General features: G+C 44.1%; 1 protein-coding gene across 2 annotated transcripts in view; it reads left to right on the top strand.

Moving 5' to 3' along the window:
• Positions 1–5,661: 5,661 nt before the first annotated feature.
• LOC135038101 (forkhead box protein O6-like) overlaps positions 5,662–15,083 on the top strand; it is a 118,313-nt gene continuing 108,891 nt past the window's right edge. The window contains exons 1-2 of one of the 2 annotated variants that reach the window (XM_063954619.1): positions 5,662–5,867; positions 7,428–9,282. In XM_063954619.1, coding sequence (XP_063810689.1) covers positions 8,971–9,282 — 312 coding nt within the window. In that variant the 5' untranslated portion in view covers positions 5,662–5,867; positions 7,428–8,970. Of the gene's footprint in view, positions 5,886–7,427; positions 9,283–15,083 lie in introns of both variants that reach the window. The other variant, XM_063954618.1, reaches the window with a different exon arrangement.

Below are 15,083 nucleotides of genomic sequence, written 5' to 3'. Positions count from 1 at the left end.
CTGACAGAGTGTCTGTCCATGCTGCTACAGCGCTACACATCCAGGCTGAAGCAATAGCAGGTCTCAGTAGAGTACCAGAGTGTGTATACACTGACTTCAGGATAGCTTCCTGCTTTCTATCCGCAGGCTCCTTTAGGGCGGCCGTATCCTGAGACGGCAGGGCCATCTTTTTAGATAAGCGTGTCAGCGCCTTGTCCACCCTAGGGGATGTTTCCCAACGTAACCTGTCCGTTGGCGGGAAAGGGTACGCCATCAGTAACCTCTTAGAAATCACTAGTTTCTTATCAGGGGAACTCCACGCTTCTTCACATAATTCATTTAATTCATCAGTGGGGGAAAAGTCACTGGCTGCTTTTTCTCCCCAAACATATAAACCCTCTTGGTATTAACAGGGTTAATCTCAGAAATGTGTAATACATCTTTCATTGCAATAATCATGTATCGGATGGCCTTGGTCATTTTAGACTGTAAATGTGCCTCATCATCGTCGACACTGGAGTCGGACTCCGTGTCGACATCTGTGTCAACCATCTTAGAGGGCGTTTATGAGCCCCTGACGGTTTCTGAGTCGCCTGGGCAGGCGCGGGCTGAGACCCCGGCTGTCCCAAGGCTACAGCGTCATCAAACCTTTTATGTAAGGAGCTGACATTGTCGTTTAAGACCTTCGACATATCCATCCAATCAGGTGTCGGCCCTGACGGGGGCGACACCACACTTATCTGCCCTTGCTCCGCCTCCACGTAACCCTCCTCATCAAACATGTCGACACAGCCGTACCGACACACCGCACACACACAGGGAATGCTCAGACTGAGGACAGGACCCCACAAAGTCCTTTGGGGAGACAGAGAGAGAGTATGCCAGCACACACCACAGCGCTATATAACACAGGGATTTTCACTTATAATAAGTGATTACCCAATAGCTGCCTTATATGTTTTATTTGCGCCTAAATTTATGTGCCCCCCCTCTCTTTTTTACCCTTCTTGTACCTGGATACTGCAGGGGAGAGCCTGGGGAGCTGCTTCCAGCGGAGCTGTGAAGGGAAAATGGCGCTGGTGTGCTGAGGAAGAAGGCCCCGCCCCCTCAGTGACGGGCTTCTGTCCCGCTTTCTGTGTAAAAAAATGTGTAAATATACAGTGCCAGACTTTATATATGTATTTTTATTGCCAAAAGGTACTTCAATTGTTGCCCAGGGCGCCACCCCCCCCCAGCGCCCTGCACCCTACAGTGACCGGAGTGTGTAAGTGTGCTGGGAGCAATGGCGCACAGCTGCGGTGCTGTGCGCTACCTTAAATGAAGACAGGAGTCTTCTGCCGCCGATTTCGCCGTCTTCAGGCTTCTGTTCTTCTGGCTCAGCGAGGGGGACGGCGGCGCGGCTCCGGGAACGGACGATCGAGGACAGGTGCCTGTGTTCGAACCCTCTGGAGCTAATGGTGTCCAGTAGCCTAAGAAGCACAAGCTAGCTGCAAGCAGGTAGGTTTGCTTCTCTCCCCTTAGTCCCACGTAGCAGTGAGTCTGTTGCCAGCAGAAGCTCACTGAAAATAAAAACCCTAATAAATACTTTCTTTACTAGTAAGCTCAGGAGAGCCCACTAGGAGCACCCAGCTCTGGCCGGGCACAGATTCTAACTGAGGTCTGGAGGAGGGGCATAGAGGGAGGAGCCAGTGCACACCAGATAGTACCTAATCTTTTCTTTAGAGTGCCCAGTCTCCTGCGGAGCCCGTCTATTCCCCATGGTCCTTACGGTGTTCCCAGCATCCACTAGGACGTCAGAGAAATACCTATATCAAATAATAACCCTGATGCCCTTAGCCCCCCCCGTACAGAATATAGGGATAGCAGTATGAGTGAGATACACGAAGTAGAAATCACACAGCAGCGATAAGCACACACACAGTCACATGTACAATGCAGAAATTATGATAAACAATAAAACTGCACTGGACTAGCAATACTAAGTAATGCTATATAGGCTTATAGCTATATCAATGCACAGTAAAGACTGGATGTATGTCACGGGGTACTTGTACTAAATAGCCCTGCAGTAATGCACTGTTTCTTAACTAACAATGTCAAAAGACATGTAGAATACTTAAGTGTCCTGTAAATGCACAGCGCTTATGATGCAGGCGGCTTTACAGAGGTGACTTTGCCCATGCAGTCCCAGAATCCGCTCATTTGTAGTGATGGCGCCCAAACGCTGACAGGGAGTGAGGGAGAGAGATGCAGCTTCAGGGCGGGAACATTTACTCTAAATGGCGCCCTGGGGCTGGGGGAGGGGCTACAGATCAGAGCCTTATCCCCTTGCTGGACTTCACCACCGGGTACTGCGGGCCTTAGCAAACGGATTTTTGTGAGAATCCGACCTGTGCCCTTGCCCTGGTGGTCTAGTGGGGTCCCTGTACTACCACAGTGTCCATGCCAGCGCGCGTGGCACGCCTCCTAAAGGCCGCGCGGGATCGCAATTTACAGCGGGTCCCGCCTGGGGGACCCTCTTACCTCCTCCCTTGATGCGGCCACGCGATCCCGGAGAGCTGCAGGGAGTGTGTGTGCCTGACCAAAAGAACCGGAGCCCTCCGCTGTAAGTACCTGGCAACCAGGGCGCGGGAGTATACAGTGCCGCCGGGGGAGGTGATGGAGCTGCAGCATGAGATGTCAAAATGACATCTAGCACTGTGAGTGCCTATGCTGCAGCCCTTGAAGTCTTCAATCTTCTTTAAAAAGCTCTTTTCAGGGCTGCTGCATGTTAGTGTCCTGCACTGCAGGCACCTACTTACAAACTGAGCTCCTGTGCATGGAGGCGGGGTTATAGAGGAGGCGGCGCTGAGCATCTTGGGAACAGTCAAAGCTTTTAGCCTGTTGGTGCCTCGGATCAAGATCTTACTCTACACCCCGATGTTAATCCCTGTGGAACCCAGTGTACCCCGCTGCAGAAACAGTCCATTTTTTACAGAGCCGTAACTACGTGTGTGCCAGGTGTGCCTGGCACACAGCGCCGTTGCCCTGAGGGCGCAACGGCCAGCATTCATGTCAGCGGCTTGTAATGAGTCAAACTGACTCATTACAAGCCGCCTGTGCTGTGTGCGCCGGGGGAGAAGAGGAGAGGAGCAGCGTCAGGGGAGGACCTGGAGGAGGAGTGAGGGGCACTCGGGAGCCACAGCAGCACTATGTAATTGGTAGCGGCGCCGCTGCAGCTGTCCCTCTCCTTCCGCACTGGCTGGCGCTGCTGTGAATGCTGGGATGCGCTTCCCTCATCCTAGCATTAACAGCGGCGGCCAGCCAATGCGGAAGGAGAGGGACAGCTGCAGCAGCGCCACCACCACCAATTACACTGTGCTGCTGTGGCTCCCGAGTGCCCCTCACTCCTCCTTCTTCTCCCCTTCCCGGGATCTGCCAGCACTGAGGAGCCTGACTGCCTGAGCCAGTGGGGAGACATGGTAAGTATCTATCTGTCTATTTATCTATCTGTTTCTGTCTGTCTGTCTATCTATCTAGCTATTCTGTCTGCCTTACTGTGTAAAAAGGGGACGCTGTCTGCCGTACTGTGTAAAAAGAGGGACGCTGTCTGCCGTAATGTGTAAAAAGGGGGACGCTGTCTGCCATAATGTGTAATAAGGAGACGCTGTCTGCCTTAATGTGTAAAAAGGGGGACACTGTCTGCCATAATATGTAAAAAGTGGGACGCTGTCTGCCATAATGTGTAAAAATGGGGACGCTGTCTGCCGTAATGTGTAAAAATGGGGACGCTGTCTGCCATATTGTGTAAAAAGGGGACGCTGTCTGCCGTATTGTGTAAAAAGGGGGACTGGCTGCCGTAATGTGTAAAAAGGGGACGCTATCTGCCGTAATGTGTAAAAAGGGGACGCTATCTGCCGTAATGTGTAATAAGGGGACGCTGTCTGCCGTAATGTGTAAAAAGGGGGACTGGCTGCCATAATGTGTAAAAAGGGGACGCTGTCTGCCGTATTGTGTAAAAAGGGGGACTGGCTGCCGTAATGTGTAAAAAGGGGACACTGTCTGCCGTAATGTGTAAAAAGGGGACGCTATCTGCCGTAATGTGTAATAAGGGGATGCTGTCTGCCGTAATGTGTAATAAGGGGACACTGTCTGCCGTAATGTGTAAAAAGGGGACGCTGTCTGGCGTAATGTGTAAGAAAGGGGACTGGCTGCCGTAATGTGTAAAAAAGGGGACTGGCTGCCGTAATGTGTAAAAAAGGGGACTGGCTGCCGTAATGTGTAAGTAGGGGCTCTACCTGGTGTAGCGGTGCTGCTGTGCGTCGTAATTTGAATAATGGAGACTACTGTGCACCGTAGTATGAATTGGTATTATTTTGTGGCCACATCCCTTCCCTTGAGGCCACACCCCTATATTTTCTGCGCGTGCCTAAGGCGCGCACTGCCCCTATTTTACATAAGGGGGTGGCGCCAATGCCATTTCTTGCACACAGCGCTAAAATGCCTAGTTACGGCACTGATTTCTTATGACACACAAGCCTATTGCAGTGCTGACACAGGTTCTGTCTGAAAGGGATTGAGCCGGGAATAATCCGGGTTAAATGTGCTGTGTGAAAGGGGGTTAGGACATACTTACCGACATCTGAAATCTCCTCTCCGGGAGATGCCCAGGGAGGAGAAGCAGGTGGGCGGCGACGAGGGCGGGGCTGAGATAATTACATCATTAAGCCCTGCCTACTCGCCAGGGAAAACCCATAGTAGGTTAATATTTGCACAGGGGGTGGAGCTAAATGACGCAATTAGCATATAATTGCGTCATTAGGCTCCGCCCCCTCCACCAGTCCGCGATTTTCCTCTGTCTTTCTCCACATTCTGCCCACTTCACTAGGAAGTGGGCACAATGCGGGAGGTGTGCCCACTCTTCCGGGGCTGCGGGGGACTACTCGAAAAACCGGGTGTCTCCCGCAGAATCCGGGAGAGTAGGTAAGTATGGGTTAGGAACTGTAACCTGGGTTTTTCCCGGCTTCACAAAACCGGAAAAAAAAACGTGAATTTGAGATTTTTCTGTCTGAAAGTGGTATTACTGAATTGTCAGCCAAATTACTTTCCCAACTGTCCTCCTTCCTCTAATACTAATAGATCATTGCACTGGTTGCCCAGCAGAGGTCAGAGCTTTACATTAGTTTGCAGCTTCATATTAATTTGAGTTTATTAATTTAATATTAAATGTTATATCCTATTAGATGAAGCAGCAAAGTTATTACACTCATGGTGGCCCAACACACTAATTTACAAGGTGTCCCTTTTTCAGCTTTACCATATCACACAATCACATGTAACACCAGACATTAATGGAACTATGTCTATCAGGGAACATGCATGCAGCAGCTCTGCAATAGTTATCATATAGGTATCCATTCAACATTCATATAAACTGCAAGCGTGTTACATGATTCGAGTCCCGGGGAGGGGGTTAGCAGAATTTTTATTTAATGTAAAGGGCCATTTACCACAGCTACCTACCTAGCGTCAGTATAAGCTTATTATTTATTAAACCCTTTCCCTAAAGACTTTATCATATTATGAACACTGACAGCGCACGCCAGGCCAGAGCCGTCGCCGTTACCCTAAGCAACCACTTACAACAGTCTAGTGACGCCACGCTGAGGGATTTCCTGGGTACGCCCCTTTTTTCACCGGCTACCCACCAATCCAAGCAAGTGGAATGGTTCTACATCACTGCTTATCAGTGAGCAGGGAGGCGGGGCTTAGCGTATGACATCCAGTCGCGACCAAATCAGCGGGGTGAGCGGAGACAGAACGCCCTGTCTTCACACTCACGTGGCCGCTGTGGGGAGGACTTCGGTGTCGCGGTTGCCAGATGCCCCGCCCACTTACAGCCCAACCCGGTATCATCTGTACAGCGGGTAGAAAGCGGCCGGTGGCGCCGATAGTATTACAATGTATAGCACTAGTCAGTCCTAGTAGTGAGACATCGCTGTGTCTTTCCAGCACGCTAGTAGTACACTGTCACCTATACACTGCATCTAATTGTATACTGTCATCTATACACTATATATCTGTTTACTGTCTCCATGACACTACAACTTATTGTACTCAGTCTGTCACCTATATACTACATCTAATTGTACATCGTCACCTATATACTGCATGCGATTCTGTCACACTACATCGGATTGTGCACGGTCACCTATAGAATGCAGGGCAGTTTACATCTGATTGTATACTGTCATCTGTACACGAAACCTAGTTTCTGCACAGGATTGTACATTGTCACCTAAAAACACTACATCTGATTACACATTGTCACCTATACACTGCATGTGATTCTGTCACCTATACACTACCATCTGATTGTACACTGTCGCCTATGCACTGCATCTGATTCTGTTAAGTTATTCACTACATATGATTGCATACTGTCATGTACACTACATCTACTGTAAGTGTATACTGTCACCTAGACACAATATCTAATTGTACACTGTCACTTATGCACATCTAGTTCTATACTGTGACCTATACACTACATTCAGTTGTATTCTGTCATATATCGTTCAGTTGCAATGTGCAGTATGAACTTATACGTGTAATGTTTGTAATGTATGCTACGTTTTTCCCCCCTTCTTACGCTATGTATTCCCCCTTCATGTTGCTGCTTGGCGATGCATTGTACCACAAAACATTCCTAGTGTACGTGAGAAGAACACCTGGCCAATAAAGCAGATTCTGATACTGACCCATACACAAATGATTTACGTTATACCTAGTTTACATACATAAGTATACAAAGTACAGGACATACACAGACGCAAAAATTATCAAAATCAGTATTTATGTTAAATGTATACCATAATATATAAAATTGATGTCTAACAATTATATTCAGTAATTTTATGTATGCTATTAAGGGAAAATTATTCCTTCTGCTTTTTGCTTTCTCTTATATTTACGTCTCCATATATAGATATATTTAACAAAGCAGACACCACACACACACACATATACAAATATAGTATAATGGAACTATTGCAATATAGTTTAAGTATTACTGTAATGGGGCATAACCATATTGTTTGCTGCTAAATGTGTATTTATGTATTTTCATATTTATGTATGTTTTGTATCTTTTGTTTCCATTCCTACCAAATACAAATATAATTAGAATGCTTGTATTTCTCAGTATTTTTCCTGAAATGTAATGCCTTTAATAGTTTATTTAGTTGTGCGTCTATATTTTTGATTAATATCAAGTTTGTGTGTAGAATGTATCTGTGTCTTTTCCAATACACTTATACATGCTACATTTCTCAGCCTTGTTAAAATCCCAGCCAGTGTCTCATGTAAAAGCAGCAGCAGGAGGAGGAGGAGACGGGAGAGGAGGAGCAAAGGCTGCATCTTATTTATTTATTTCTCTCTGTCTCGCTCCCTCTCTCTAAATGCTTAAGGTGAAGAGTGCAGAGCAAGCCGATCCCAACACATGGTTTAATCCTGCTCTGTCCCAGGAGGAGAAAGACCCGGAGAGTGAGGGAGCTAGAGAGAGACTCCCAAAGAGAGAGAAGAGAGGAGCGTCTTCTTTACCAGCACTGACAAGCAGGTGTGAACCCCCCTCCTCTCACACCCAGCCTGCTACTCTTCCTTCTCTCCCAACAAGGGATCCCCTGCAGATCCCTCTGCTTTGCCTGCGGAGCCCACCTCAAGAATCAAGGGGGGACGGACGAACCCCATTAATTCCCCATTGACCATCACTACAATGACAATGAGTCTTTCAGCGGCTTTTTCTGAAAGCGCAGCATCTCCCCACGTGTGTCTCTGGCTTGTAGTGGGGGGGCACGCGTGAGGATTTAAAAAAGGGGGCTGTGTATTCCTAGCTGACTAGTGCAAGTGCAATCCAATATTACAAAAGGTATCATCTGGAACCACCCGGCATGAAGAATTGTGGATAGAGGAGATATGAATTTCTTATTAAAGAGCGACTTGTAAATTAAAGAGGGGGGACTTTTGCTCCCCCCACAGCCTCCGCCCATCAAATTTTGGGGTCGGAAGAATTGCTCGCCTTGAATTGTAATAGGATTTTCTTTTTTTTTTCTTCATCTATAGAACATCTGTTGCTGCAAAAGACCAAGAATAGACACCTCTTTGGACAGATTTCAAACACACCTCTCTTTCTTTTACATTTGCAGAAATCTTGTTATAGATCATATCTGGAATTCACATTTTTGGCAAAAATGCTGTCTTAGATTTAACCCTATATACATGCGATAGAAAACTAATTACACATGATATTTCTATAAAACATGATTAATGCAGAATAGAGCATAGTATTGCAAACTGCTGATATATTTACATGTAACATTTAAAATATAAAGATTTTTTTTTAGGCTACCCATATTTAATTTTAAAGTGCTTATCAGAATTATACAACTAGCAGTTTGATACAAGATATGCTTACAAAGTCTGTCATTTTATTGAGGTTGCTGTAATTATTACAGTTTGGTAAGCTTTTGGCACACAGTATTGGTTGTGACTTTCAAGTTCTTATGTTTTGGTGGCTGTTGCCAAAACTGGACTAAATTTCTGTGCAATTTTTCTTTTTTTATATATATAAACATTTAAAACATAAATTTCCTTAATGTATATGACAAACTGGTCTTTAAATAATTTGCCTTTTCGCCAGTCATTGGGAATGTTCTTAAACACTTAACCTTTTCGTTTAAATGACTGCTGTTTTTACCAGTTTGAAGCCACTTTCCAAATCTACTTGCAAGTATTTTTTCTCAATTATTCAGTTTACTTGACCACATTTTCAAAGAAATATATCCACCCACAAGGGAAATTAATTTTGCGCTTTAGTTCCATATTGTTACTTAATTGAATTCTCCCCTTCTTCTGAAGTTTTCCATTTTTTTTTTTTTACTGGAATCCTATTTCAAATGCGGATTTAAGTCATTTTTTTGGTTGAAGAAAGAAGGTTATTTTTGAGAGACAGTGATGGAGAAATTGGAAGCGGAGTCAGATGTGGAGCCTCAGGGTCGCCCTCGTTCTTGCACCTGGCCCCCACTGCCAGAACCCTCCTCGGATATGCCCTTGCCTCCTCCTGGCCTGGACCCAGGGCAAATGCGCAAAGCCAAGAGTTCACGTAGGAATGCCTGGGGTAACTTGTCCTATGCTGACCTCATCACCAAGGCTATAGAGAGTTCTCCAGAGAGACGCCTGACCCTTTCCCAAATTTACGATTGGATGGTGCGATTTGTACCTTACTTCAAAGATAAGGGTGATAGCAACAGCTCTGCAGGTTGGAAGGTGAGAGCTCCACTGGGGTTAAGGGTGAATGAACATAATGGGAATCACAGTCAAAAGTTGTAAATTCTTGTCTAAATGTTCAATTAATGTTAATTAAAACAGTTGACATTTAAAGTGACAATATATAGGTATCTGATGCTTATGTGATAAAAATATATTCATTTATGTGAGAAAGAGGAAAACAGTAGGTAGCTATAGTGAATTATTTCAAGTAGTGGAGGGTATATTTCAGTTATTGAAACATTTTGTTGAGACAGCAAAACATGGAAATTACTCACAATGGAGAATACTCACAATTTTAAAACATGGTTTTTATATCCATTGATGTGGGATGAAAATGTTCTCAAATTAAAGGTAGATATGCATAATTATATCAACTTTGCCAATAACTGTAAGGCGGCCGAAATATTTTGTTGATTCTGTTATTGACTTAAAGGAATGTATACATCACTATACAGTATTGGGGGCATTATTATAGAGGAAATAAATGCATTGTGGAAAATTGAATTCAAGTTTGGTAATGTGTGGACAAAATATTTCAGGCCACTCAAGTGACAATGAAACATAAGTTGGAAGTATAATCTATTGTAATAACCCAAGAGGCAGTTAAGTACTTAATTAAATCTCCAATCCACCCATTGTATAGCAATGCAGGATTGTATATTGCTTCATATAGAAAGAGAACTAACACATCATGCTACTGTCTCTTTCTCATGTGAGAATGTACACTCTTTAACAAATACTGCATCTGCCCTTGTATATATCATGTGCATGGTTTGCTTCAACTCAGTGTTTCCTGCAGAATTCCAGATGAAACTAAATGCAAGTGGCAGTGAGCAAGTCACAATTTCTTTATTGAGTCGAAGCAACTTTGGACAATTGCCATATAAGCTAATTGGATATTGAATTAATACCCCAAGGTATAGAATTGAACTGTAATCGGTTCTTCAATGCAAAGGTTAGGCAAACCATCTATACAAAATGTATTTTCTCACACTCATGCCTCTAACTTTAAATAGCCTATTATCTTTTTCCCCCCTCTCCAGCAACACCATGCACTCCTCTCTGTCAACTCTCTATTTCATATATTCCCACTTGTCTGTCTGTCATGGAGTATTTAGCAGGTACCAGTGCCATTTTATGGTGAAGAGAGGAACACAGCACTGATGTAGACAGTATAACCAATCTGAGCCTGAGTTTCCCCTCCACTGATAAGAGACAGAAAATGAGCAGTAGGATGTGTAGTCTGCTTGTACTAATTGCTCTGTGACACAGAGATGAGAAACCTATGGACATTAAGTTTATCACACCCACTGAAGGGTGAGAGAAATATGGCAGCTACCAGAAATACAGCTTTCCTTTCCACTGCAGTGAGATAGCAAATCACAAGAGAAATTTGGAAATGAATAGTGTCAATCTCATTTAAGGCTCGCAAAATAGTAGCTATATTTACTAATGAGTGATATATCTGGCATTAAAACCCATTGCTGTCACATGCTGTGAATGTTAATGGGGTATTTCCATGAAGTCCTTCACAGTGAAATGAGATATTATGTGGATCTATATGAATGAATGCATTTTTGCACATTGCCATGAATCAACTGTAATCACTAACACATTTATACTTTACATCCCAGCATGTAGCTGTAGAACCCCAAATCACCTCTCTGGCTAGAAGATTGTGGTCCTCTGCCCTTACAAACTGCAGGCTAGAGGAATGGGGGCACCCTAGGGGTTTTACACTTCCACTGCCAGCGGTGCCCATGTACATTAGCTACTTGTATTTTATATTTGGAGAAGTCCTTTAAAATAAAATTTTAATGTTCTTATTTACCATTTTGTACTTGGCACATTTCTTAAAGACGAATCATTATAAATATGTAATTTAATTACAAGCTTCTTTTTGCACAAATGTTGCCTCTTACACTGCAATAGTAATGCTTGCCAAGACTGCCCAGCTTTAGGTGCTTGTGTCCCTATGTCTAACACTATTTGGTAGCAAAGTTCACTCTTTCAAGCATGTAATACCGCTTTCAGATCGCAAATGCCAGGTTGCACCCAGGAATTGGAAACGGGTCCTTGTGGGTGCGAACCGGCATTGAACCCTTTGTACTGGCCTCAGGTTGCCATGGGGGGGTGGCGGGTGCCACGGCGGCATTATGGGTGGGTGCGGAGGCGGCGATGAGAGATGAGATCATCTCCGTGCCGCCTCTCCCTATGCTGTGAAGGGTCCTGGGTCGCATTCTCCCGGGTAACACGTTCACACTGCACCTGACCTGGTAATAACCCTTCGGTATTCCCGTTGAATTACCGGGTCAGGCGACTCGGGATTTCTGGAGTGACCCTTTCACACTGCACAGCGACCCGGGTTGATACCGGGTTATTTGTGCGGTCTGAAAGGGGTATTATTGACCCCATGCATGATTTTCACTAAATGAGCAAGGATTTGGTAAGAATAAATAGATTGATAGTCCTGTGTATAGAACATTTGGGGTCATTCCGAGTTGTTCGCTTATTGACGATTTTCGCTGTGCTGCGATTTGTTGCAAATTGCGCATATGCAAGGCACGCAGGGCGCATGCGCTTACTTATTTAACACAAAACTTAGCAGTTTTGCTGTGGCTTCTGCGGCGCTTTTCAGTCGCACTGCTGTTCGGTAAATGATTGACAGGAAAGGGGCGTTTCCGGGCGGCAACTCAGCGTTTTCCCGGCGTTTGCAAAAAAACGCAGGCATGTCAGGGAAAAACGCAGGAGAGTGTCTGGAGAAACGGGGGAGTGGCTGGCCGAACGCAGGGCGTGTTTGTGACGTCAAACCAGGAACTAAACGGACTGAGCTGATCGCAATCTGTGACTAGGTCTGGAGCTACTCAGAAACTGCTAAGAATTATTTAGTAGCAGTTTTGCTAATTTTTCGTTCGCTATTCTGCTAAGATAAGATACACTCCCAGAGGGCGGCGGCCTAGCGTTTGCAATGCTGCTAAAAGCAGCTAGCGAGCGAACAACTCGGAATGAGGGCCATAGTGCACAAATTAGCAGATTAGTTCCTCTTTATGTAACTAACTGGCATTGCTTATTTACGGACATTTAATTATAATGAAATGAAAAAAAACTACTGGACTGATTAATGTCACTTTTATCTTCATCTTTACTTTGGCATTGTAGAAATGTTTGTTGAGTGTGCCTTACACAATAGTCAGCAACTGATTTCTTGGCATGTGCATTGGCCTGGTAAACTCTAGATGGACTGAGTGCTACCAGTCTCTACATATCTACATATCTTGACCCCTGTACACGATCATTGTACTGGATTTAGTAAATAATCTTATTAATATATGTGGAGAGGGGCATCCAGAATATATGGAAATGTACACATTGTGAAGCTCCTAACTTCTTTACAGATCTTGGCTCTCCCTGGTGTTTTACCAGCATCATCTACAACAGCCCCTTGTGTAAGGCAGGTTCTTGGTTTTACATACTGGACTATTCCTGGATTTGGTATTTATATCACAAATCCATGGTTGTTTTATTCATATCTATAGGGATTTTACTTTCATGAATACTGATTTTTTTTTATTTTTTATTCATGCATTTCTTATATTTTTTTTATTTAATGATCATTCGTTTTATTATTAGAATAACCCTAATTTCAATTAATTAAGTATTTTCTAGAAAATAACTGGAAATTAGAACAAAGTATTGCTTTTATACTGTTTGCCTATTATTTTATCATATATGTTAATGTATGTTTTTGTAGTATATGAGCAACATTGTATGTAAGACAACAGTAATGTTTTGGCATTCAGTGTCGATACGTGGATTATAAAAGGTAGGGCTTGAGCTATTTTACGGAGTTGCTGGTAGACAGTGGAGCACATATACATGTGCAACATTGATATCATTTTGTAGCAAATTAAAAAAATCCTTACACTTTGTATGTAACAGTTGGAGATCACACTTTCTAGATAATAATAAGTGTGTTTCTGCCATTTTACACCCCAAGGTAGCCATGATGCATCAGGTATCAGATTGCAGCATTTAGCTCCACCAGCTCTGGTCAAGAGGCCAGTGCTATGTAACATGGAAGCATCTTGCAGATTTGTATATGCCATCGTAGGTGGTAGCTTAATTTTGATCTCGGACTGCTGATTTTGCCTTGCAGTGGATAGCATGTTTCATTTATGGAGATTGCACTCCGTCACCCTACGGAGAAAAACCCCCAGAAGAGCTTGTCAGTGCTAAGTAGATCAGTCTTGCAAGGATTTAGAGTTGCTTAATATTCTTTAACCAGCTTATGAGAGGCAGATCCTTGCCAGAGAGAATTAGTGACAATCAACCCCTTATATGACAGATGGATGTATAGAAATACTTATCATCACAAAGCGCCAACATGTTCATTGATCATGGCACTACACAGTAGACCTGCTATTTAATCAGTCTTTAACATTGAAAGTAGACACTGAAAACACTGTATAATAAAAATCTGCATATACTGTATGTATTTACCGTCAATGTGAATATATAAATTCATGCAGGTAAGCTTGGCCTCTTGGGTATCAGTTAATGAGGAATTAAATAAAAAAGAAAGTGTTTTACTAGACTTTGTAACATAGCTGCTAATACTAGACTGTAATGCTTGTAACTCCTTATGTCTACTGGGCCACAGAGGAGGACATTTTCGGGGATGTGTAGCATGTTAATATCAATTCTACATATGGGTTGTGGCTGTAATGCCGGCGGTCAGGATCACGGAGGTCAGCATCCCGACCACGATATCCCGGCTGCCAGAATGCCAGAGGGGGGCAAGCGCAACAGAGCCCCTTGAGGGCTCAGTGCGCTTGCCACACAGCAGGCTTGATGGCTCCCTGCGCTCGCCACAGGTTCTATTCCCACTCTATGGGTGTCGTGGACGCCCATGAGTGGGAATAGCCCCTGGTTGCCTGCATCGTAAGCGGTCGGGATTCCACCGTCGGTATCCTGACCGCCGGGATCCCAACTGCTGGTAAAGCAACTGCATCCCATACATATCCTTTGATTCATTTAATAATAGTGTATACTTGTCGTTTAGTTTTGATTTGGTCCTTTTGCTAGGTCATCTTATTGTTTTTTTATTCTTCTGCTGAATATGCATAAATATTTGTGTGTGTGTGTGTGTGTGTGTGTGTGTGTGTGTGTGTGTGTGTGTGTTTGCAAAGGCCGGCACTCCCTGACTTTTAGAATTCAGTGGCGTCCAAGTGCCTTCCAATTACCTCTAACTGTCTGTGAGGGGAATAACATAATCTTTCTTGTACTGATGGTGAATGGTTATCTCTGACACATTATGATGTCACCAAAGCTGCGTCTGAGAAGGACTTGAGGTGGGTATTCAGAGGTGTTTTGTACGTATGTAATGTAAGCCATTTGGTTATATATTTGTATCCTGGTGAAAAATGTATTAAACATTTGAAAAGTTGATAACTCTACACGGGACCTGAAGCAAGCTCTGTTAAAAGCCGCCCAGTGCATGGAAATTATCTGTCCAAAGTAATTTTTTTTAGGAAGGGTATTACTTGGTTCCAGAATATATTTTATTGTCTTCCAATTTCCCCCCGCCGCATTTTATTTGCTGTTACGTGTAGTATGGAACAAGATCCCGTTTCATAATAATCAGGAGAGTGGTTATGGTGGTTTATAAGCTCCCCCGGGCAAGGATAGGGTTAGGTTGCGGGGAGGGGAGGTTGCGTTTAGGCACCACCGAGGAAGGTTAGATTTAAGCTGCGGGTCTCAGAGTATCGGGACGCTGGTGTCTTATTACCGCCGCCAAC

The sequence above is a fragment of the Pseudophryne corroboree genome, chromosome 2 (assembly GCF_028390025.1).
Source record: "Pseudophryne corroboree isolate aPseCor3 chromosome 2, aPseCor3.hap2, whole genome shotgun sequence".
NCBI classification, from domain to species: Eukaryota; Metazoa; Chordata; class Amphibia; order Anura; family Myobatrachidae; genus Pseudophryne; species Pseudophryne corroboree.
This window is presented reverse-complemented; position numbering and strand designations above follow the sequence as displayed.